At 32.6% G+C, this 26,102-nt stretch overlaps 3 protein-coding genes across 8 annotated transcripts; all 3 read left to right on the forward strand.

The window, feature by feature from the left end:
* Nucleotides 1–1,564: 1,564 nt before the first annotated feature.
* On the forward strand, nt 1,565–12,631 carry LOC146950664 (diiron containing four-helix bundle family ferritin protein, putative (Protein of unknown function DUF455)). 6 transcript variants are annotated; one of them, XM_085746620.1, is made up of 7 exons: nt 1,565–2,206; nt 2,607–2,848; nt 2,938–3,034; nt 3,970–4,153; nt 4,249–4,330; nt 4,449–4,518; nt 4,853–5,423. In XM_085746620.1, exons 1-7 carry the CDS (start codon nt 1,829–1,831, stop codon nt 4,904–4,906), a joined length of 1,107 nt encoding a protein of 368 aa, XP_085602746.1. In that variant the 5' UTR covers nt 1,565–1,828; the 3' UTR covers nt 4,907–5,423. The 6 variants fall into 6 exon arrangements, 5 of the variants coding, with proteins under 5 accessions (XP_085602746.1, XP_085602749.1, XP_085602747.1 ...); XM_085746623.1 differs by lacking the exon at nt 4,853–5,423 and adding an exon at nt 12,166–12,377 and having other exon boundaries at nt 1,594–2,206; XR_015027656.1 differs by lacking the exons at nt 1,565–2,206; nt 2,607–2,848; nt 2,938–3,034; ... (2 more) ...; nt 4,449–4,518; nt 4,853–5,423 and adding exons at nt 6,774–6,927; nt 7,081–7,143; nt 7,769–8,632; nt 8,749–8,897; nt 9,197–9,648.
* Nucleotides 12,632–13,220: 589 nt separating this feature from the next.
* On the forward strand, nt 13,221–13,954 carry LOC146950665 (signaling peptide TAXIMIN 1-like). The gene is made up of 2 exons (XM_085746624.1): nt 13,221–13,474; nt 13,643–13,954. The coding sequence occupies exons 1-2, from the start codon at nt 13,365–13,367 to the stop codon at nt 13,764–13,766; spliced, it is 234 nt and encodes a 77-aa protein (XP_085602750.1). The 5' UTR covers nt 13,221–13,364; the 3' UTR covers nt 13,767–13,954.
* A 9,855-nt stretch (nt 13,955–23,809) lies between these two features.
* Nucleotides 23,810–25,846, forward strand: LOC146950666 (adenylate-forming reductase 06235-like). Its single transcript, XM_085746582.1, has one exon. The coding sequence runs from the start codon at nt 23,984–23,986 to the stop codon at nt 25,616–25,618; it is 1,635 nt and encodes a 544-aa protein (XP_085602708.1). The 5' UTR covers nt 23,810–23,983; the 3' UTR covers nt 25,619–25,846.
* The last annotated feature ends 256 nt before the right edge of the window (nt 25,847–26,102 follow it).

Raw genomic sequence — 26,102 nt, forward strand, 5'->3', positions numbered from 1 at the left:
TCATTGCTGGCCCAATCTTCCCCGTTGAAATTGTTAATATTTATGGGATAATTGTTTGGACTTATTTTAACAATGTAACTTCATGCTTCTTCAAAAAAAGAAAAAAAAAAACTTCATGATGGAACGATCCTCTTTATGAATTTTAAAACTAATCAAATTGAACAAATCAATATATCATGTTGCCATCCTTAAAAAGTGTGAACTAAAGTACTTCTAACTTTTATTTTTTCATTTCATATGGCAGATGTCAGATATTTAGATTATACAGTGTTGCGATGCTTATCTACTTGATATTTTGAAGCTCCCAGATTATGGATCTGAAAGGCCATATTTGATCTTCTACTGCAGTACGGGATCTTCTTCTCTCATTTGATGAAACAATTCTTGTATAATATTTGGTAGAATGCAAAGATAATTAGATAGTTTTCTGTAGGAGTGTACATCGCTGACTACTGCAACTACTCATGAAGTTCCATTGATGAATTGTTAATGTTTTGTGCTGGTAGATTCAGGATTCTTGGTGTGTTTTACCATTACCAAGATAAATTTTAAAATCCAATTTCTTCAAGTCAGGTTCACATGAAATCTCATTCCACACAGTAGCCGGAATTTTGCAATCATTCTATGATAATGATTTGAAATCATGATGGAAACATACTAAAATATGACGATTCTAATGATTTTTCATGGTGAAATTTTATTTGAAGAATTAAATATTATTATTGGTTTTAACATTTGAATCAAAATTAAGTTAAGGGATAGTGAATTTCTTAAAGACAATTAGTTTTTTGTCTGATGCATGCATGATATATAGAATAGTATTTAACTATTGTTGTAAGTGTTGCATCTATTGAAAGAAGTTTTTCTAAATTGAATTTGTTAAAATCTTATTTTTGATGTACTATGTCACAAAATAGATTAAATAGTTTTGCTTATTCAAATAATTTACAAGGTTATCATTTTATTCCTCTAATAAAAAGATATAATTTTATTACTTAAAGTCTCGGGACTGGCTCATTTCTAGTGGTTGGTTTACTATTGTTATTATGCAACTGGGGAAGGACATGTTAAGCCTTAGATTTTGGTTATTTAAGTGATCAAGTGTCTTTTATCACGTCTTGTCTTTTTCAATTAAATTTTAAGTGGTAAAATAACTGGACAAACAATGCATTATGTCTACTATTAAATTTTCTTTTGTTTGGGTTACAACTTGTGATGTCTAGTTTTGATATTAAAACATCATTTTCCTTCAACGTATTCGTCAATTAAAAGTTCAAAATTGCATCCTTAAAAAAAAAAAAAAGTTTCAAAGTTGGAGTCATGGTGCAGCGCGCTACTTTCCATTTTCCTAACTGTCCTCGTGAGCTTAACTCAATTGGTAGGGATAATGCATAATATATGCAAGGTCCATGGTTCGAACCCCAACCACCACAAAAAAAAAAATCTTATACATACAAATTTTCCCAAAATCAAATTTATAAAAAAATATTCATCATTTTTTAATGAAAGAATGAAAAAATAAATAATAATTACAGTGATGAACATTGCCAGATAGATTCCTTATAACAATGTGTGTTAGAATTCTTCGAGTTTGATAGAATTATGGTGGAGAAGTCACCATTATTTCGCAAAGTTTAACCTACAATTTTTCAACGGATTTTTTTATGTGAATCGGGTAGGTACAATCTCATGTTCTCTGGTGTGTGGACATGTGACCTCACTTAGTTTTCAAACAAAGTTTAATTTTAGTACCATGTACACTACAACAAAACAAATTAAATCACATAAACTTTGTCACCCAAGTGTTATGTGAGGCTCTAGTGTAGTAATGCAGCTTCTAAAAATCACAACGTTGCTACTATCACCCTTACATTTCTCTCACACTTCCTTCAAACCCATTAGATGCTTCTCTTCTTCAACCATTTCTCCTTGGTCTGGTCTCCATTCATGGCGAAACAGTCCTCTCAACCAAAATCGCAAGTGGGGTCCACTTTCTCCTCAACCCGAACCTACTAACCTCCATGATTCCCCATTCAGAGAAGCTTCTTCATTGGCTGAGTTTGGTTCTATTGTTCTTTCCACCACTGATCCACTTGAAAAGTCTCGTCTCTCCCATGTCGCATTCTCCCTTTGGCGCCGCGGTGATCTTCCTCTTGGTCAGTCAGACCCTCCTTCTCGACCCGCTCGACCTCAAAAGCCTGAACTGGTTTGTTTTCTCTTTTTGCACACCACGTGTTTGTTTTAATTCGTGAATTGGTTTTTTGATGGTTATCTCAAACCCCATTATGGAAATTTTGTATTTTTTGTTCTCTTTGCTGCTTGTTGGTAGTATTGCATTCTAACTTGCTTGTATGCTTCTTCATGGCTTTTATTTATCTTAATTTTGCGTACAATGCATTCTGGTTGATCGAAGTTAATTGAGGTTCATCATAATGAATTGAAATCTATGTTGGCACTTGAGGTTTATATTCAAAATAAATAAATGCAGTGATTTATATATATTGATTGGAATCAGTTTTGTTTTGAATTGAGGCTTGATTTGCTTGTGTCATAAGATATGGAAAATATGGTAAGATGCATAATGGAGTTGTTTTCTTTGATTTCAGGTTTCCACTAAGGAAATTCCTGCTCCTAAAAACTCGGGTTTGCCTCTGAATGCTTATTTGCTTCATAATCTAGCACATGTGGAGCTCAATGCAATTGATTTGGCTTGGGATACTGTTGTACGGTTTTCTCCCTATAGTGATGTTCTTGGGGAGGGGTTCTTTGCTGATTTTGCTCATGTTGCTGATGATGAGAGTCGCCACTTCTCTTGGTGTTCACAGAGGCTTGCTGAACTGGGTTTCAAGTAAGGGCAATTTAGTTTTTACTTTATTTTTAGGCCAAAACTAGTTGAGTGTGCTGACATTTTTATTTTTGGTTGTCTTTTCCTACTAGATATGGAGATATGCCAGCTCACAATTTGCTATGGAAGGAATGTGAGAAGTCATCAGACAATGTTGCTGCTCGTTTGGCAGTGATCCCACTAGTCCAGGTAACTCCCTCCCGAGCATGCCTCCAATCTTCCATTTAGGTCTCGAGTAGAAGTTTTCCAGTACATTGTGGTCGGGGTATCATTTGGAGAAAAAATGCATGATAAATATGTTGATGTTGATGCAGCTATTTTCACGAGTCTGTAATTTATTTAGACATTGTTCGAGTGTGTCAGTTATAAAATATGTGGTGACTGGTGAGTGGAAATACTCATACTGGTTCAATAATGAACCATACTTTATGTTTTGTATGCTGTTGATTCATTTAGACATTGTTGTCGATTATAATAGTATTTTATTTCATGTGTCAGTTGAAAGTGATGTATTAGTACTGAAGAATTTGTCTGGGCAGTGTGTACTATTTTGGTGAAGGTTTCTAGAGGAAATTTCTGAAAAATTTGTCTGGGCAGTGTGTATTTTGGTGAAGGTTTCTAGAGGAAATTTTTATACAACATGATCATATTAAGGCTCATTGATTCTTGTTTGAAGTTATGATGATTGACTTGAGTCCACACATTTATGCATCAACATTTTGTTGACTTTGTATCTTACTTTTCAGTTTTCACAAGGTAATACTATTGCTTTTCTAGGATTGGGGATTTCTTTTTTTTCTTTTTTGGTAAACCAAGGTATCTTCCCCATGCAACTAATCCCTCGAGGTAACTGAGATCCATTTTAGGGGTTGACTTCTTCCAACAAGTGTTTTTCCACACACACCGGGCAGGGATCAAACCCTGGAGCAAATGTTTAAGGGACCCAAATATATACCACTCATGCAACACTATGTTGGTTGGGAGAAGTTTTTTAGTAAAATACTAAAATGACTTCAACTGCTCTGTCTTTGTATAGGTGTTACTTGCCAGAGACATATAAGCTTTGAATTATGTGATCTTGATCTTCTAATTGTATTTATTTATTTATTTATTTTGCTTTTTAGGAGGCTAGAGGACTTGATGCTGGGCCACGCTTGGTGCAAAAATTAGTTGGATTTGGAGATAACAGGACATCTAAAATTGTGGCTAAAATTGCCGAAGAGGAAGTTGCACATGTAGCAGTTGGGCTCTACTGGTTTCTTTCTGTCTGTCAAAAAATGGGGTGTGCCCCCGACTCCACTTTTAAAGGTCGGGAAGCCTGTTTAACAGCCAGCTTATCTGCTTACATACCATCATACTGAAGGTTATCAAGCTCAACATGAAACTTTTCTATAACCCTGCAGATTTGCTAAAGGAATACAATGTAGAACTAAAGGGTCCCTTTAATCATGTGGCTCGAGAAGAAGCGGGCATTCCCCGTGATTGGTAAGAAACTCTGTATAGTAGTTGTTGGTTCATGTAATACGACATAATTGAAAATTTCCATCCCATTGCTTTCATTTTGATCTTACACTTTTTTAATTGTCTCGTTTCTCTTGTCTAGGTACGATTCGCCATCAACAAGCAATCAGGACAAGAAAAACAAAGATGATAATAAAGAAAAGCTCTCTGAAGTAAGTGACAATCCTCTTGGCCATTCCTGTAATCAGGGACAGAGCTACATCAGATTTTCATCCGTAGAAAGTTTGTGTTTAAACAAACAGTCACAAATATTGTCTCAAACAAAAGCATTCTCGTTTCTTTGACAAACATCATCGTTAACTACAACCTTTGCAACGACGTTATGATCATCACCATAATTGACTTGTTGCCTTAAACTCTATAAATTGCTTACTTAACCCCTCCTAAAAAACTCTGCCTTCGTCTCGGCCTATGATTTGTTATTTCAATTCCAAACTGTTCTATCTTTTTGGTTTTACATTGATGCATATGGATGTGGTGTTTCAGGTTTATGAGAGGGTTGCTACCATCATTGCCATGGAAAGGGAGAATTCAAGCTAGACAAGGCTCCCTGAATGATCCAGGCACAATATTTTCTTTTTTTCAACTGAAGATATTGGCTGGTATTGGAACATGTCTCCCCAATCGCCGACAAGCCTATGACAAAAGTATAGTGATGAGTTTGGTGATGCAATTATTTCATTCACAACATTGTCAACTTTGACTCCAAGTGCTGATTGAAATTCCAAAATTCATTTGTCCACGCACCACATTTGATGAGAAGCGCCAGAAGGAAGCGACACAATTAGTATTTACTTTGCGTACATACAAATTATACCAGCTGTTGCCTGTTTACTCTGTCAGTGTCAGTATAGACATTGATTTGATGTAAATACATATCTAAGAGTTTCTCGAATGAAAATTTTAAGAAACTCATTTTAAGTCTTTAATTGTGTCAATTATTACATGCCAACTCAATTTTATGATGCCCTTCGCATCCTGGATAATTAAATTTTATGATGCTCTAAATTTTTCATTCAAATGAGAGTTCATATCACTAAGTTACTTATCTCACAAACATCACATCTCTCTTTAGCATTACTTATTCTCTTATGCTTTTACACTATCAAATGCACAAAAAGATATTATTTTAAGGGAAATGTTAACGAGTGCCCCTGAGCACTCTTTAAGCACTTTAATTAGCAAGTTCTTTAAGAAAAGTTGTGTATTAAGTGCATTAAAAATTGTAATAGTTGACTTTTTAAAAGAATAATTACTAAATTTGGTATGTTTAAAGAGTGTCCCGGGGGCACTCGTTAACAAGACCCTAATTTTAAAACCCATGGAACTCTCTCAAAGTTCCTTTGATATGACACTAAATTTTTTAAGCTCAAACTCACATGTGGCAAACCAAAATCATATTCTATTATTTAGGAACCCCTTGAGAATTTCCATTTGAGATGCTCTAAATTAACAGATACTTAGATGAACATATCCAAGGAGATTGAAGTCAATGATCGTAGCTGCTCAGCTTATTTTATAAGAGTGCCTTGTATAACTCACATAACCACATGCCTTCAAATCAAATGCACTTTACACCCTAATTCCTAAGGACCCCAGTGTTGATTTGAAACTATACTTACATAATTGTGTAGTAAAACATGCTAGGCTGGTAATAATATAAATAAATTATGAGGGGTAGTATGAATTTGAACAAAACATTATTGACGAATAGAATCTTTAAAAGTATTCACCAAAAAAAAAAAAACTTTAAAAGCTTAAGTGAGTTAGAGCATCCATGATACAACTCTACATTTTGATTGTTTAAGTGAGTTTTGTATATACACATCACATATTTTATAATTTTTTAATATTACTACCTAATAATCATTCAATCTATTTTGTACTAAAAATCTATTTTGATCATTTTTCTTATTTCTAAATCGATTTAGTCTTTTATATTTTTTTATAAAACGTTTTAGTCATTTTTTTTAAAAGGGTGATATTTTAATCTTTATTTCCATTCACTTTGGTATGTCAAAATGATTAAAACATATTTTTTTAAAGAAATAAAAGATTAAAACGATTTAGAAAAAAACGATTTAAGTGCCCTACATATAAATAAAACGATTTAGGTGCTCTTCGAAATGTGGCTCAACTTGGGTGTTGGGGTCTGAGAGTTTTATTCTGAGTGTGTTATTTGTGGGTGAGTAGTGACGATGGGCGGTGGTGGATACCGTGTTTACAGTGTTTGTTTTTTGGAGTCTGTTTTAGGTGGTGATGTGTTTTGATGGGTTTATCTGGGGTGTTTTTAGGTGGTTATGGTGTACCGTCTATATGCCGCACCATTTATAGTTTCGTCCATACCTTGCGTCTTGCGGAGATGACGTTTGACAATATTAAAAAAAAAAAATGACCAAAACAAATTATTAAGCAATAGAGTCGTAGAGTTGTTCCACACCACTTCCACTGTACAGTTACGGTGTGAACCACTGAACCCTAAGCTTTTTGATCTTCTGCTAGATCTCAGCTGTTTTTTGAATCAATTTCGAATTGGAACTAACCCATTCTCTCCTCTCCAGGTGAACCCCAACCCTTTTTCGGTAACAAGATTCATCACTTCGTCTACTTCTTCAATTGATTTCCTCATCAATATATGCAGTGCATCATTTCTTCTTCATTTTTCACTTGTTTACTATTTTTTCTCATATTAATTAATCTCTTGTTTGTTGTAGCAATCACATTCACAAGATTATTGCATTCTTTTGCCGGAACTACTCAATCGGTAACTTCACATGGTAATTTATACAATTCTTCTTCGGTGGCATATAATATGCATTTCCTGAATAAATTTTTTTAACTGGATTATTATGAGGGAATAGTCATTTTAGTCCCTAAATGTGTTACGAGTAATGACAATAATCCCTGAATGTATTGAAATTCCAGAACAGTCCCTGGTTGTGTGTTTGTCACAATAGTCCATCGCGTAAAAATGTTTTGTTAATATTGTCATATTAGTCCCTAAATATACTTAGTTATTGTCATATCAGTTCCTATAATAAAAAAGTTATTGTCAGCATTGAGGGACTATTGTGGCTACTTGTCACACATGCAGGGACCAAAATGATCATTACCCCGTACTATTTTTCATTTAATGAAGTTACATGAGTTTGAGTTTCTGGGTTGGCCTGATGGTGTTGGCTTGAGATCTTGGAGTGTGGTCCTCTCACGTTCTTAGTTTTGATTCTCCTCGGTGCCAATTTCGCTGGGCTAGTTTGGATTATTCGGAAAGAAAAAAAAAAAATTGAGTTTCAAGGTTGACTCTCAGTTGACCTAGCTATGATTCTTGTATGCATACTTAGATACATATATACACTAACCTAGTTTGTTTTTTGATTCCTGTTTGAATATATCTATCTAAAGGGAAAAAAACGAAGAAAGTCTACTACCCGAAAAGTAATTGACACAGAGCCGGATAGAATTAGTTGCTTACCGTGTCCTGTAATAGATCAGATTCTGTCTTGCTTGCCAATTAGGGAAGCAGTGAGAACAAGTGTTTTGTCCAGCCAATGGAGGTACAAATGGTACACACTACCAAATCTTGTGTTTGATAGACGTTGTGTCTCTGCTAGAGGTTCCCAAGACCCTTTAGATATTGAGAACAAGCTTTTGAAAATTGTTGATCATGTACTTTTACTTCACTCTGGACCTATCACCAAGTTCGAGTTCTCTGACTCTGGTCAGGATTTCGTTGAAGGGATTCCTGGGAATGAATTTGATCGATGGATTGTTTATCTAATCGGAAGGTCTATTAAAGAGCTTGAGCTGCATGTTTTGGCAGAGGATGAAATCTATAAGATACCTTGGTGCTTATTCTCTTGTCAAAGTTTGCAACGTTTAAAGTTGTATTGTTGTTGGCTTAAACCTCCAATGACATTTGAAGGCTTCAGGAACTTGAAAAGACTTGAACTATATAACATTTCAATGGCTGATGCTGCTTTTGAAAAAATGATATCCGGCTGCCCTCTACTTGAATATTTGAGTTTGATAGAACCTGATGGTTTAACCCAAGTTAATATTGATGCACCAAATCTGAAGTTTTTTAGCCTCCTTGGTGATTTTGTGGATTTTAGCTTTTACAACAGTTTCCAATTAACTGAGCTAAGTTTGTTATTCGACACTCCAAGCAATCAAAGTAGATTGAGGGGATGCTCAAGCAATTTGCTCAGTTATTTTGCTCATCTACCTCACTTACAACACCTTGACATTAGTCACCATTTTTTAAAGGTAAAATTCTCGAGCATCTGAATGTTGAATTTGACCCCCCACCCCCTACAAATTTAAAATGAACAATAATCTGATTTGGAGCCATTCTTTCGCTGTGCTTTAGTATTTGGCTGCAGGTGATGTGCCAGTGCCAGTAACGCTTCCTACTACTTTTGTCAATTTAAGTTTTCTTTTCATATGCATAAGGTTCAATGACATGAAGGAAGTTTTGGCTGCTCTTTGCTTGATTAGAAGCTCACCTAACCTACAAAGATTAGAAATAATTGTGAGTACTCATTTTTTTGGCTTCATTTTTCTTTTCTTTCTGATTTGTGGTTGCACTTGCACATTTATTTTTATGTAACCTTATTTTCTTTAAGCATTTGTCTAGTGTTTAGTCTTGGAATTAAGAAGTTTATTACATGATTAGTGCAAGAGTCATGCAAATAAGAGACTCTTGTACTCCCCATCTTTCGTTTTTATCAATCTGTACAATGTTAGCTTTGGAGTTTTAATATGTTCTATGTCTCTAATGCATACAATCTTTCCCGCTTTGATCCATGAATTTGTAAAAATTTCATGCAGGCAGATTATAAGGAGGCGGATGTCCTTTTAACCCTCGGCTCCTATTGTTGGGAAGATACATTTTCAGGGCCAGCCATGCCCATCCGAGTTCGACATGTGAGCATAGGTGGCATCGCTGGCATCAAATCTGAATTAGATCTTATCAAATTTCTTCTCATGTATTCTCCTATGCTAGAAAAAATGATTGTGAAGCCTGTTGAATACGCCAGAGCTGATTTGTTGACCAAACTTGTTCGGTTCAGAAGAGCATCTGTACAAGCCGAAGTTATTTACGAAGGGAAAGACTCTTCATAATGCTTTATATCCTCCTCATATCATCTTATGTATTACAACTCTAGGTGGTTATGACGTTTAATCTTTTTTAATGATGTTGCAAATTATGAGTGATTTAACATTGAAATTTCTTTTATATTTATAGTACATTTAAATTAAATAATTTCCACCTCCCAAAATTAAATATTTTCTAATTTTTTTAGCTAATAATATATTTTCTAATTTATGCTAAACTAAAATCAATGGGATGCGTCAGTTTGAATAGAAGCTGTTACATGTGATTTCATTTGGGTGTCATTTGCCTTTGTTCTTATCTCTCTTTTTAACCAATTGTTCTTTCTCATCTTAATAATTTATTTTAAGCATTCATTCATCATTCTCTCTTATCTAAAATACACTAAAGACACCAAAAAAACCAATGACATCCAAATTATATAAAACAACAATGCAATGCTAGCTTGTCCGTTCTTAAACATTTCAAACGTTATCTTTTAGTTTTAGTTTATTTAGTACTATTACACATGTAGTTACCCGTGCACGGGTCATATATTTGCTCTTAAAAAATCTTGCAAGATAGTAATTATTATAAAATATAAGAGAATTATGTAATGAGAAATTAGTGTGATTACATGTAACACAGAACATAGTTTTAAGTTTAATTAGACAATAATATTATGGGTCTTGCTAACAAGTGCCCTAAGGACATTGTTTAAGGAACCCACAAAAAGAAACTACGTCTTGAAAATACAAGTCCAACACATGTTAAAGTCATAACCGTACAATTTCCAATGCAAAAGTTGCTACTTTTAGATGCTTAAACAATGCCCTTAGGGCACTTGTTAGCATTTTCCTAATACTCCCTCCGTTTCAAAATACATGTCCAAGTCAACCACTTCACACATGCCAATGCACAATTTTGACCGTTAATATCTTTAATTATCTAAAGTAAAAAATTATAAAAATTTAATATTTTGAAAATATTTTTCGAGACAAATCAAACAACATCTTACATACTAATATTTGTATTTATACATTAGTTAAAAAGTATAGTCAAAGTAAGTCAAGTGAATAGTGCATATTGCAAAAATTGGACATGTATTTTGAAACGGAGGGAGTATTATTTAAGACAGCAGCCTCAATGATGCCATATTAGTGAGACAACCAACTTAAAAATAGATCATTGGATCACCCCGAAAAAAGAACCAAAACATTAAGAATTCTAGGTCATGATCCTTAAGAATTCTACCAAAACTTTTTATTAGATATACTTCATTATATATCTGTAAATTTTAAATGGAAAGATGCAGCAATGTTTAGGGACAAAAGAAAATAGTTTATATGTATAATATAAAAAAATGATGCAGAGGGAAAAAGAGGAAGTTATGATACTTTATTCGGAGCCTGATAGCTGCTAGCAAAAATAAACTAAGAAAAGGGAAAAATAATACAATAAAAGTTGGCAATCCCATTCAGTATAATTGAGCAAACTCTACTTTATTTTGCTAAAATCAAATGCTCTTTGAGACCTATGAAAGAAAAATCACTTGGTCTCATCATTGAGAGGAGAATGATCATAGAGCTCTTAAAACAAATTTATTTAAAATACACAAAGAACCTACGCATAATAGCTTAATAAATAAATCAATGAAAACATGCATAAGCAAAAATAATATAACAATCAGGTGCCATGGAGGGAATGTGAGAAATCACCAGACAATGTTGCAGCATGTTTGGCAGTGATTCCTTTAAGGCCTCAAAGAGAAGTTTTCCAGCACATTGTGATTAGTATCATTTGAAGAAGAAAAAAAAGCTATTTTCATGAATCTATGATTCATTTTTGTTCGAGTGTATCAGATATAAAATATGTGGTGAAGTGGAGGTACTCATACCGATTTAATAATGAAAATGCTTGTATGCTGCTGATACATTTAGACATCATTGCCCATTGGAATAGTATTTTTCAGTCATTTGTGGGTTGAAATTGATGTATCAGTACTGAGAAATTTGTCAAGGTAGTGTATATTTTCGTGAGGGTTTGTAAATGACTCTTATATATAACTTGATTATATAGGACTCATTGATCAACTTCTTGTGCGCAGTTATGATGATTGACAATTTGACATTTTGACATGAGTTCAAACCATTTTTGCATCAATTTTTTTGTTGACTTTGTATCTTACTTTTCAGTTTTCACAAGGTATCACCTTTCTAGGGATGGGAAAAGGTTTCAGTAAAAATACTAAAATGACTAAAAATGCTCAGTACTGGATACTTGCCTTGGTTATCATTATTATCTTATGAAAAATATGAGTCGTATCTCAATTCGACACTAAATTGAACACCAATTGATACAAATCTCTAGTGTGTATCTATTTGAACATGAATCCTGATTTATTCGAATGAATTACTACCTAAACTTAGTGTAGCAACAACTTCTTTTATTAACTCTGTATAATCAACCACTTTTCTTTTGTCATTTGATATATATGACTTGAATCTTGAATTATTTTGAGGCTCATATATGATACATCAATTTATAATTTTGTTATGTCACTTTTTTTTTTTACCGAAAAATGACATTTTTATTGGCAATGTATCTTACGATTCATAAGAAGATTCGTTTCATGATTCTGGATTTGATAACCATTGCCACAGCCCAGTAAAACAGATAAGCTTTGAACTATGTGGTGCTACAGGTTTATGAGAGGGTGGCTTCCATCATTGCTAAGGAAAAAGAGAATTCAAGTTTGGCAAGGCCACCTGAATGATCTTGGCACGATATATTTAGCAAATTTTGTCTTCAACTGAAAGATATTAGCTGATATTGGAACTTGTCTCCCTAACAGCCAACAAGCCTAAGAGATGCGTTTGGTGATGCAATTCTTTCATTAGGAACATTGTCAACTTTGACTGCAAATGCTGATGCAAATTCCAAAATCGATTTGTCCTCGTACGTATCCCCTTTAAATGAGAAGTGTGACCAAAAGGGAGTGACAAAATTATTTTTTACTTTGGGTACATATAATTTATACCAGTTGAACGTTGCTTGCTAGTGTATACACACTAATGTAAATCCACAAAATTTATGAATGCCTTATAGGCTATAGCACCACATTCAATGTAATTGAAGCCAATGATCATAGATTAGCTTATTTTATGACAGTGCCTTGTATCACCCACATAATCACATGTCTTCAAATCTTTGTTATATTATTTAAAGTAAAATGCACTTTACACCCTAAATTCTAAGGACCACGATGTTGAGAATAAGTAATAGAACATGCTAGGCTGTCAATGGAAGTAAATGGTGAAGCATATTATGAATTTGAGCAAAACATTATTGGCGAATAGAATCTTTAAAAGCTTACAACAAAAGTATTTAAATAAATTAATTATATAGGTTTTCATGCCAGTATTTTTTTTTTTTTTATCAAATAGCATTCATCTTTTGAAAGTGAATAAATGAGATGCTCAAAGTTCTAACCACTACCCCTGCATATATTAAATTTCATTATCGGATACTAATTGTTTCACCAATATTGTCTGTTTTTGAGAAAGAAAAAAAAGTTTTCATAAAAAAGAAAGTTTTTAATATTTTAAATGTTGTTATTTTATTGATTTTATGTATTCAATCTGAAAATATATAAACTTTCCTTTCCTGGAAAACTTACTGGTGCCTGCTAGCTGTGTTTATCTAAGTGAACAGTTGCTTTGGTTTTAAGTTTTCAATTAAATCACAAAACGTGTCACACTTCCCTTCCTAAAAACAACAACAAAAGAATCAAAACAAGAATTGTTAAATTACTCCTACTTATTGTTCTTGTTTTGATTTTTATCTCATTTTTCTCATACAAACAAAGAAAAAAACAGAACTAAAAAACCATTCGTAGAAATTATGTGTAATTCAAATGGTGATTGCAGGCCTTTGGGCTTTCTCTTGGGTCTACCCTTTGCCTTTCTTTGCCTCCTTATCTCAATCATTGGTCTTATTGTTTGGATCGTTGGGTAACATCCTCATCACGTCTTTCTCTCGTTTTCTATGATCATTTTTTTGTGATTTAAATTTCTTATTCTAGTTGTGGGTTTGGTGTGAATTTTAATTATGTGATATGGGTTTGGTTCTATTTGAATGAAAATATAAAAGACTAAAACTTTGCTTCATAATATTTGCAGGTTGACGCTTACATGCATATGCCCCTGCTGTTTGTGCTTGACAGTAATTGTGGAACTTGCTTTGGAATTGGTAAAGGCTCCTCTTCATGTTATGGAATGGTTCACCTCTAAGATCCCATGTTGAATGTTGAGATTCTTTTACTTTACCAATTGTAATTGCTTGGTTCTTGTTTCAATTCAATTTCGTATCTTGTTTTAGTATTTTTCAAGTATTTGACTTAGGATTGGTTTATGTAAGCTTATCTGACATAAACACCACTTCTGATATTGTTTATGAGAACTTAATTATAAAAACTGCTTTTAACTTGTCAATAAGTTGTTTTCAGCTTATTTCGTAAAATTATTGTTTTGTTATTTTTTTTTTCTTTTTCAATTAGTGGGATAAAACTTGTTAATAAGTTGTATTGTTTTTGTTAATCTTTGTGGTTTTTGGGCTCTCTAAAGAAAATTAACAATATTTGGTTCAATAATTTTTGGTGGTGTTCGGGGTTCGAACCCCGAACCTTGCATATATTATGCATTGTTCTTACCAACTGAACAATTCTTCTTGATATAGTGTTGTTTCTTGTGCATATATATGACATTTAAAAATGATTCATGACACCCAATTTTCCTATAACATTAGTTAATTGTATGCAAAATTGTACTTAGTTAATTTAGTTGAATATCTATTTAATTTAGAGTACATCGAAAATTGTGGTTAATCATGTACTTAATTGACCATATTTTTAACCGTGCATTGAATTAATCATCTATTTAATTGAGTCAATCATATTTTCTAATGTGATTAATCAAATGTTAGTATATTTAGATAAAATGGATGTTTGAATATCATTACTATATTGCTACCTCCGTCCTAAATACATGTGACATCCGAAAATGATAAGTAGTGGTTGGAAAAGATTGTTTTTCCTTCCTTTGTCTTTATTAAATCAAAGATATTCGTCAACTATACCGTTTCGATGACGTCACTATTGGAATTGTGTCTTGGACATGAGGAATACTTGTGTCACAGTTGATTATGAATGACAATTTTCTTTTTCTTCTTGTTGGTAAAAAACAATAGAGAGAAAAAAACAGAAGAACATAATTTAAGTATGAAAGATTAATTATTTAAAAGTTGTTTGTTATACAAATATAGACGAATCCGAATACATAATCCAACAATTCTGATTTCGTATTTGACAACTTCCATCGCTCAAATTTTGATTTGATGTAGTTAGATCAAGAAATCCCAATCTAGCTTGCTATTTACGGTTCTAGCGTCAAGATTGGACAAATTGCATGTTTCTTGATGAAATCCTCAATAACATGAGATTGTCATCGAACCATTCACGGATCCGACAATATTTAAACACCATCCTTGTTGCTGATATGAGAACCAAAACTCACCAAGCACAAATGTAGATCATATACACCGTACACGACACAAACTCTGACATGTCAACACCGTTAATAATATAAGAAAATCATATAATTCAGTGTAATTATATGTGTCGTAGTTGGTGGTATAAAGAGACCCATAACCTTTATTTGTCCATTTGTGAGACCACTATCACATTGAACAATGTGTCATATATGTTGTACTTGCTTATCCATGATAAGTTCTTGGGCCAGTCACCACCAAGGTCTAAATAAGAAGGTGGTGAGTTTCTTAATTAGTTTACTTGGATTAGACTTAGAAGAATCTCAAATCGAGTGCGACAAACTAGAAGGTGATCATATAACCTCAGTTGCCTTCAACAAGCCTTCTATGATCATCATTTCAAAGTCTTGTAAATTGAAAAGAGAAATGATATTTGTACAACCATTTTGTGACAACTTTTAGACAACTTTCTCTGTCATACTCACATTATATTCTTACTCTCTCTCTTCCTTTTTCTCTCTCCATTGTTTTTGACCAATAAAAAGAGAGAAAAGGAAGGTTGTCAAATAGGTTGTACCAAATGGTTGTTCAAATATCATTGCTCAATTGAAAATAAACCATGTATGGAGGCTGACAGAGACCAACACATGACTAGGTGTATCAGAGCTTAACTCCTTTATTCCCTCCGTTTTAAAATGAGTGTCGTTTTAGGTGTTTACACACATATTAAGAAATGCAATGATTAAAAGAAAGAGAATAGTTATTTTACCAAATTATCCTTATTAAATATTGGTTAGTTTTAAAAGTAATACTTTGGAATTAGTGTGCAGAATATTAATTGGAGGGTATAATTGAAAAGAAAAAGTTATTATTGCATTGAAAACTAAAAGCGACATTCATTTTGAAACAAATTTTTTTGGCTAAAGCGACACTCGTTTTGAAACGGAGGAAATATCTAATTGGATGTAGCAGCATTTTCAATGACAAGAGTTGGTAGTACATCAATGTGATGTACCTAAACTTTTTCCAAGATCTCATTATAATTAAATTAACCAATGGTTCTGGGATGTTGCAGCTCTAGCCTACCTATACTACATAGACATATTAAGCGATAAATCTAATAAAAAGCAATAGGGTGGATATTGTTGCCTCATAAGGTGTGCGTGATTTGTCTTAGCTTTTGTTAGACACACACCTTATGTAAAAAAATTACACTTTTGATCAAGCATAATCATCATGCAACTAGTTCTAAAGTAACACATATTTATGGTTTTGATTGATTGATGGATAATGTAAAGCTTTTAATATAATGACCTGTCAAAATAGAGTCGGTATCCTTTATATCAGGTGTAGTCACAATTTTTAAGATTTTTTTTTTTTTCATTTAGGTCCTACAAGGTTTAAGGAATTCATCTCTACAATTACATGTGGAGGATAACCGATTTACACAAAACAAATCTATGTAAAATACAAATTAAATCAAACTATCCGTTGGAGAATTAAAATTTCTTCTTAAATAGATCAAGCCTATATGATATTTCATCACATCATCTTATTTTAACATATATAAATATTTTCTAAAAAAAAAACATATGTAAGTATTTATTAGTATTATAACATATACCAACAAATGACTAAATTATTTGAAGTTTTTGTACATATATTGACATGATCATCAATATATGTATAATGACTCAATAGTTGACTGATTTAATTTACCTTCAACAAAAAATTAAAAATTAAAAATATGATTATGTTAAATTTGACACCTAATATCAAAATATAACATCTGAATGCAAACATTGGTGGTGTAGAGAACATGTGACTATCTTAAATTTTTATATATGACTTTGGTGGTGTAGAGTTTTTTAAGGGTTTATACAATGATCATAAGCGGCATGAAAACAGTGGGAAAAATGTTGGAGAATTTTAGAGATTTGCAAACTCTATAGTTACAGTTTGAGAATCTTACATATTCAACTTTGTAACCACCTTCAGATATTGTGTGTAGTAGTTTTTTTTTTCTATTGTCTCTTTGATTTTTCTAACAACTCGTATGCATTATTTAATATAAAAGAGTTTTTTTTGAAGAAGTAAAAATGAAATATATTGACACTGGAGTGTAATATTCCTAGCACAAGGTGTACTAACGGGACCACTCCACCAAACCAAGAGTCAAAACATAGTTACAAAAAATAAATCAGTCAAGACCCAAACAAACCAAAGGGTCTGACCACCATCTCTCGGAACCGTTTACAAACATGGTGTTTTTAGCTTTTAGCCACCAATAGGAATGGAATTTTATCATATAAAAGAGTTTTAAAGGTTTATCTAATCAAATTTTATCATATAAATATTTGAATTTTGCTTCACAAAAGTGTTATTGTTAGTAAAGTGAGAAAATCAATTATTGATATTGTAAACATCCATAATTTGTTTTATTTATCATCAACCATGTTGGTTTATTTATCGGAGCTGTTGATATAATTCATGTTGGTTTATTTACGGATGTGTGGTGTGAAAGGGGTGGTGTGGTGCCGACTTGTGTGGTCTGATTCCGGCGGTTGCAGATGTGGTGGCAGCTCTTTCATTCACGATTAATCCTCCTTCAACGAACTCCCGGATCGTTTGTTGTCGTAAGGATCGTGATGGTTGTGGTTGTTCGCGTCAGTGGCCGTGTAGCTTCGGATTGTGCTTGTTTGCTGGCAGACATTCTGATTGTGTTGTGGTGGTGGTGGGGGTGGCTTAGTGTGAGGGATTGTGGGGCTGTATTAGTGAGATTTGGTGTCGGAGCGGTTTGCGGATGGGAGCGATATAAGGGGGCAGGTGTTTGTGGGGGGTGATTCCTTTTGGAGGCTGACTCTGTTGCTCAGGTTCTTGTTCGTCGTCACTAGCTCTCGCTTTATTTTTTTGTTGGGTTGTTAAGGTGTTTAGGGTGTTTGGTGGGTGTGTGTCCGTTGCGATGAGCCTTTTCCTTTTGATTTGCTTGTTGTTTGCACCAATCGCATATCATGTCTATCGTCTTACATTTTGTGTGCTGGTGTCCGGTGGGCCGATTATTTTTGCTTCGAGATCGGGAGTTGGTGTCTAGCTGCAATCCTGTTTGATTGCTATGGTGTTCTCTGGTGTACCGGGGGCGAGGGGTGCCCTACTGATTTGGTTCTAAAGGCTGGTGGGCCGATCACTTTTGATTCGAGATCGGGAGTCAGCTCTTTGGCTTAAGTTGGTTTTTGGGCTTTTGTTTTGTGCTCTTTCGGTGGATCGGAGGTCGAGGGTTGTGGAAGCTGCATGTTCATTCGGTTAGGAGCTTTTCGTTTGTGGCTCAACTTGGGTGTTGAAGTCTGGGAGTTTTATTTTGTGGGGTGTTCTTTGGGGTGAGAAGTGACGATGGGTGGCTGTGGATACTGTGTTTACAGTGTTTTGTTTCTGGTGTCCGTCTTAGGTGGTGATGTGTTTTGGTGGGTTTATCTTCAGGGGCTTTGTTTGGTGGTTATGGTGTACCGTCTATATGCGGCACCATTTATATCTTGTTTCGTCCATACCTTGCGTCTTGCAAGGATGACGATTAATAATATTTGCTGATTCAAAAAAAAAAAATTCATTTTACTAACTTAAATTATGGACTTTAACCTAAATTTTCATCTAAATTGCAATACTACCAAGGCCCTAATACTGCCAATGCCAAGTGGTCCTCCCTTACTATGCTGATTTTCTTGTAACATTTTTCTTCGTAATTTAATTCAAAATGATTCTCTTTTGACCGAGTTTAATTCAATTTGATATCACACCCACATTTAACAAAGTTGTGCTCAAACTAGAATAGACTTTTTTGTTGTTGAAGGAACTAAAATAGACTTGTAACACTCTAGAAATTGCGGTTGCCACTTATGAATAGATTATAGACCCATACAGATAAGAACATCATTTAATTAAAAAGAAAGAAAAAGAAATAATTGTTGACTAGTAACGATCTGGATAATGAGGACGATGCAATTAAAAGCAAAGAAAATGAAGTAAAAAACTTCTCATTTTTATACTTTCATACCTGACATTTATATTCCTGTAGTTGGTTAAGATAAGACAAATAAATAAATACGTATATATGATACTCCTTCAAAAAAACACGTCTTTGATATGTTAAGATTTACACATACTTTTTTGTTTTGAGGGAGGAATTACACATTTGACCAATAATTATTCTGTATAATATTTTTTTTTAAGGAGATTCTATATAATAATTATACTAGCCGTAAAGGGCTAACACCGCATACACAATCAAAATCGAAAAGCATTAGTAAAATAAATGCATGAGTCATGCTCCCTTATTTTGGTATCCTTTTTTATTTTTATTAATATTCTGAAGACTTTGTGGTAATAAATATAATCAAGATATATACCTTATTTTTGATAAAAACAAAATGGTATTCAATAATTCAAATTGATAGATTACATCATTCAATATCATTAAAAATATGAACGATGAATCTGCGAACAAACTCACAACATAAAAGTTAATTAACCGCATATAACGGTAAAATGCTAGAAATAATATGATAAAATTAAAATGATCGAAATATTCATGTTTCTGGATCTGCAATGTTGACATCTAAATCATTGATCGAATAATCATTATTTCGATAGTAATCAAGTGAACATCGCAACAAGACAAAAAAATAAACAATGCCGCACAAAACAACAAACAATACAACATCACACTCAGGCGAAGAAATCACGAAGGAAAAAAAATAAAATCTACGTGAAAATCACTTAATTATAATAAAATAGAGAGAAAAAGATGAAAAATGATGATTTCAAGTTAAAATCGACTCAAAACTATTCTCTTAATAAAGAAAATAGAAGAGAGAACATAGAAAGAGAAAACTAGAGTCACTTTGTGGGATGAGAGCTAGAGAAAAGTGTTTTTCTCATAAATCACACTCTTAGGGCCTGTTTGATTCCCTTCTTAAAAACAGTTTTTTTAGTTTTTTAAAATTTAAAATTTAAAAACTTGTTTGGCAATCCAATTTTACAAGAGTGTTTTTGGAAACTGTTTTTTATTTATTGGTTTTTAAAACTGAAAAAGCAAAACAGGTTAAAGGTGTTTTGCTTCTCAATTTTCCAGTTTTTGAAAAGCAAAAACACGGAGAAGAATGCAATTTTCATTAATGGCATTTCTGTAATATTGTACAACCTGAAAATATAAGATGAAAATGCTGATTTTGTTCTATGATTGCCATTAATGGCAAACAAGTTTTATCATTCTCTCGTATTTAAAATTGTTTTCAAAACTATGATTGCCAAACAACTTTTATTTTTCATTTTCTTCTTAAAAACAGTTTTTAAAATTGTTTTGTAAAATAGATTTCAAAAACTAAAAATCAAACCACATTCAAACAGGCTTATTCTTTTATTTTTGGTGAATTGTATACTCTTATTATGGTTCCTTAATTAAGAATTTTGATACCGCTAAAAACAAAACTTCGAGAGTTTTTTGGTTTCAAATATTGAAAAGAAAATTATAATTTTTTTGATGTATTTATTTATTTTTGAGGGATTGATGTATTTATTTATTGTTTAACGACTTTTATTATATTTCATTTTTTAAGGGTTTTATTCCATTTCATACTAACTATAAATGTATTTTTTTTAAGAAAAATGTATTAATTACATATTATGAGTGTAAAAACATCGACGTCATATTACCAACAAAAATCATCTTAAGTCAATGTTATTTTTGGTGAATTATATACTCTTATTATAGTCTTGATGATTTTTTTCTTCATATATATATGGAACAAAAAAAGAGTAGTACTTTTTTATTTCTCTTTGCACGTTACCAAAGCAATTTCATTATTTTTTTCGGGTGAAGAAAACAATTTTAACTATACCCGAAAAAAGAAGAAAACGATTTCATAATATTTACTAGGAAATCATATATTGAGTTTTACATTGTAATTCTATACCCGAAAAAAGAAGAAAACGATTTCATAATATTTACTAGGAAATTATATATTGAGTTTTACATTGAACACTTCATTAGCGTGGTTCGAATCCACTTCTAAGCGGGCTTTGACACAAAGAAACAGTTAATAAGAATAACTATTTTTTTTTTTCACCTAAAGAATGACTATTTATTTACTTATAAATTTTTTCGGAAAGAATGACTATTTATTGTGATAAACTATATGTACTAATATAGATTATCCCAAGCCAATGAGAATGTAATATTTTTACATAAAAAACGTGAGGATTTAAATTTACATATGAACACGGTTGTTTCTAAATTTGAATTAAGCTTAATTGTTTCATTTGCGAGAAAAATGGGAGTATTAATCAAAATCTAGAGCAAGTTGTTGGTGCACTTGAGTTTGTGTAAGTATTGTAAATTCTAAAGTACAAAATTCCATTTTTACCTATCTAAAAAAAAATGTGAGAAAAATGGTAAAACAAGTTTTCTCCATGAGACTACTTGTTAGTTGTGAATAATGCAATTATCCATGATCACACTTCACCAGCAATATCACAAAGATTTTTATGGTAGTCTATGCCTCTATGGTAGATATATTAGAGTTGATTATTTTGGTTAGGCACATTCGAACGTGCATTCCTTGTGCTATTGTTTATTATAGCAAAATATACTTTATATCCTAGCACGTATAATATTAACAGAAGCATCATGATCATGTTGTAATAAGTAATCCAATTTTGAAATACAGATTATGCTAACATTATTAACAGAACCGAATCTGAATGCAAATATATGATTCAAAAATGGTACTCCAAAACAATTATCAGTTGAACATTGTCTCTCTTACGTATACATTTTTTTAATGCTCGCCCATACACGATCGACGCGCTTATTTCCAAAACAAATATTACAGGAAACAACACATAACGTATTAACTATAAACTTATTATTATATTTAAAAAAATAAATTATACTGATACTATGCATACACTTCTTACATATTAAGTATTCACTATAAGGTTTACCTGATCCTACTGTAATTTAATGTAGTTACCGTCCTATAACCTATAAATTAACTGGGGACAATGTTTTTGATGGTAACAACTAACAAACCTTATCCACTAAATGAAATGGAGAATATTTATCAAACCATATGGTATAATGTTTTAAACTATGAACTTACGATTTTAAACCGTGTAACTTGTGGCATGATTTTTTTTACTATAACATCTGATTTATGGTATGATATAATCTTTTAACTTTCTCATTTAAGCTAGAAATGATTTGCTTTTTGCTAAAATTGTGTTGAAATTGATTCAAAATTTGATGGATGAGATTGTTGCTAAAAATATAAATGATTTGTTTCAAATATATTTTGTGCTTTCAGAAGATTGTTGCTGAAAATATATTTATGGACAATAAATATATTTTTGTACCGTATGAAGGAAGATTTGATGCAAATATATTTTTATAAGGAATATTTAATGCAAATATATTTGTGTATCAGATGAAAACCTTGAGGGAGAGTAGAAAACAAGGGTTGCAAATATATTTTTATAAGGAATATTTAATGCAAATATATTTGTGTATCAGATGAAAACCTTGAGGGAGAGTAGAAAACAAGGGTTTAGAAGCCAACAAGAAAACTAGGGTTTGTAGAGAATTCTCTTGGCAACAAACACTAGGGTTGAGATTGATTCACCTTGGAGAAACACTATTAGATGGAGTCAGAGAGCGGCTCTCTCCTCCATACTAGGTCAGTATTAGACCGAACTTGGTAAACAAATTCTTTCGCGTGTTTCTCTCTTTCTCTCAATGTTGTTCTATCTTTTGGTTATGTTTATAACTGTCACCCACGCTGTTTTTGGTTGCTTGATTAACTTGCTCCATACATTTTGTGTGATTTAACGAATTCACAACAAATTGTATTACATGTATATATGTCATGTCTTGCTTTTACTAAGCCGAAAACTATATAGCTATATGTCTCTAAGAGTTGTCTTTAAGTCACTAATCTTCCATTTAATCTCTCCATCGACTTTTTAAGTAGGACTATACTATTTGCAAAAAAACAAACTAAAGTATGAAGATACAAAATTAGTGTTGACCTTGGTGCAGGACTATTGTTATGGAAAAATCTTATATGACCCTCACACTGTGTCCTCACATTAATCGATGTCCCCTCAAACAAAACCTTAACCAGTTGGATTATATGCAATTCTAACCTCTTTTTTTTAGGCTTTTCCACTAGATCTCTCTATCCACTTTATCACATGTCTTCTCCAAATCAATAAAAACTGAGTGCAAATCCTTTTTATCAACAACAACAACCAAATCTTATCATATTATTTTGTAAAAAAATAAAAAAAATAAAAACTATAATCAAGATTTAAAATCAGTCTCATCATTCTGTAAAAATAAAAATAAAAAGAGTCTCATCATTATTCTTCATATATGTCCATAGCCTCACTAAAATCAAACTATATTCACGAGAAGAAGAGTCAGTTGAAGTCTTATGGGTAGTAAGAAATTCATACTATTAATAAAATAGTTAGCATAATTTAACTTGGGTAACAAGTTACGTAATTTCCATTTCTGGAAGGTTACTGTAAAAACAGATAGGTTCTATATTATGAACTATATAAAGTATATTCTCCTTAATATAGTATGAGCATAACTGGTACAATGATTTGACTTTGGAATATGGGAATCATTTTAGTATGAATTAAGTAATCATTTTTTTAAAGAATTAACTAATAATTTATAAAACACCATCCTTAGTTATTAAATAATTTTTCATTTTTCATTTCATATTTGTTACGGTTAATACAAATTAGGTGTGATATTTTCTATATGTATCAGATGTTTTCACATTATACTTCTTAATTCTTCATTATCATGTAACCTGCATAATGAAATTATACTATATATCAACATCATTGTAATATGAAATTATCAACAAATCATTTTAACATTGAAACTCAAACACTATACTATCAAATTCAGTATGGAAGAAGCCAAAGAAATGAAGATAGCAAGGTTTTCAAGTTGCCGCGGTGTTGCATTCGAGATCAATCCTAACAGAAGAAGCCCTTTTGCAATTGAATCACCAACAAAGACAGAGAGAACTGGAACATGGCTTTGGATTCCTCGGACAAGAAACAATTCTTTCAAAATTCTTCCTCAGAGTCAAGGTATTAGTCCAACTCGGAGTCGAGCAAGTAGTCACTTTTGTGATATCAACATTGATGCTGATGATGTAGAGTATGAATTTCTAGCTGAAGTTCAAGACATAGAAAATGACCAAGAAAAAGCTAAGGTACTACCAAAAACAGAACCACCAAAAAGGAAGTCAAGGTTGTCTATTATTCTGTTAGATCAAGGTTTCACAGTTTACAAAGGACTATTCTTGGTTTGCATAACCTTGAATATGTTAGCACTTGCTCTTTCAGCTTTAGGGCATTTTCCATATGGTAAATCAAGAGCTACTCTTTTCTCCATTGGTAACATCCTAGCTTTAACACTATGTCGAAGCGAGGTGGTTTTAAGACTTCTTTACTGGTTTGTTGTCAAAACAATAGGTAAGCCTTGCGTTTCTCTTAGAATCAAAACAGCAATAACTTCATTTCTTCAAAGTATTGGAGGAATTCATAGTGGCTGCGGCATTTCTTCGATAGCATGGCTAGTTTATTCTCTCGTTCTCACGATCAAAAGCAACGACAAAGCCAATTCTTCTCCAGAGATACTTGGTGTTGCATTCGTCATCCTCTCGCTCATTACACTGTCTTCACTTGCAGCTTTTCCTGTTATTCGTCATCTCCACCACAATGTTTTCGAGCGAATCCACCGTTTTTCCGGTTGGTTAGCTCTTATCCTTCTATGGTTATTCATTGTTCTTACTATAAGTTATGAGCCTAGTTCAAAAACCTACCACTTGACCATCTTGAAAATGGTTAAGAAACAAGAGTGTTGGTTCACTTTAGCTATCACAATTCTCATTGTGATCCCTTGGTTAAGTATTAAAAAGGTTCAAGTTAGTGTCACAGCACCATCAAATCATGCTTCAATTATAAAATTTGAAGGTGGAGTTAAAGCAGGTTTATTAGGTAGAATTAGTCCATCACCATTATCTGAATGGCATGCATTTGGAATCATATCAGATGGAAAAAAGGATCACATGATGCTAGCTGGTGCAGTTGGTGATTTTACAAAATCATTAGTTTCTTCACCACCTAAACATCTTTGGATTCGTTCAGTTCACTTTGCTGGATTACCTTATCTAGTGAATTTGTATCAAAAAGTGCTGTTAGTGGCTACAGGTTCTGGGATCTGTGTGTTCTTATCATTTCTGTTGCAGAAAAGTAAGGCTGATGTGTGTTTGATTTGGGTGGCTAAAGATATTGAAATGAACTTTGGAAATGAGATAAAGGAATTGGTAGAGAAATATTCCAAGGACAAAATCATTGTTCATGATACTGCTGTTTCTGGTCGTCCTAATGTGGCTGAAATGAGTGTGAATGCTGCTCTTAATTGGAATGTTGAAGTTGTTATTGTTACCAGTAATCCAGAAGGTAGTAGAGATGTTGTCAGTGCTTGTAACAAGGCTAGGATTCCTGCATTTGGTCCAATTTGGGACTCTTGAATGGCTCAAAATTACACAAAATTGTAAGGCAAGTAATTTGTTACTACTTCTCTGTTTGCTTGAAACACTGTAAAAATTTATTAAGTTACTTTTGTTTACCTATAGTAGAAACTTATAGTACTAGTAGACAAGTAGTAATTAGTTTTGTAACACTGGTACATTGAGAGTTCCAAGTGTTAATTAAATAAAGAAGAGCATAATGACTAGTATCAAAACACAATTTTCTTATTGGTAATTTAGTAGAATAGATAAATTACAGCTTGTATTCTTTCTCTTATTTTTTTCTTCTTTCCTTTTCCCTCCAAGTTGATTCATTCTCTATTTAAAATAAGCTATAAATGATGACCATGAAAATTCTTTTAAAAAATATTAGCTGCACGTCAAGTTTATTGGTATGCCACCTTACTATGATCACTGAAAAATCTTTTATTTTTAACCTCTGAAAAAGAAGCTATTCTCTTCCATACGGAGTTCTCCCTACGCG

The sequence above is a fragment of the Medicago sativa genome, chromosome 2 (genome assembly GCF_051527215.1).
Source record: "Medicago sativa cultivar Bolivia chromosome 2, Bolivia_mono, whole genome shotgun sequence".
NCBI classification, from domain to species: domain Eukaryota; kingdom Viridiplantae; phylum Streptophyta; class Magnoliopsida; order Fabales; family Fabaceae; genus Medicago; species Medicago sativa.

Coding starts and splice junctions, on each gene's coding strand:
- LOC146950664 (XM_085746619.1), top strand. Junction 8,633..8,735: donor TTAGTCACCATTTTTTAAAG/GTAAAATTCTCG, acceptor GCTGTGCTTTAG/TATTTGGCTGCAGGTGATGT. Junction 8,898..9,196: donor TACAAAGATTAGAAATAATT/GTGAGTACTCAT, acceptor AATTTCATGCAG/GCAGATTATAAGGAGGCGGA.
- LOC146950665 (XM_085746624.1), top strand. CDS start 13,365: ATGTGTAATTCAAATGGTGATTGCAGGCCTTTGGGCTTTCTCTTGGGT. Junction 13,475..13,642: donor CTTATTGTTTGGATCGTTGG/GTAACATCCTCA, acceptor TAATATTTGCAG/GTTGACGCTTACATGCATAT.
- LOC146950666 (XM_085746582.1), top strand. CDS start 23,984: ATGGAAGAAGCCAAAGAAATGAAGATAGCAAGGTTTTCAAGTTGCCGC.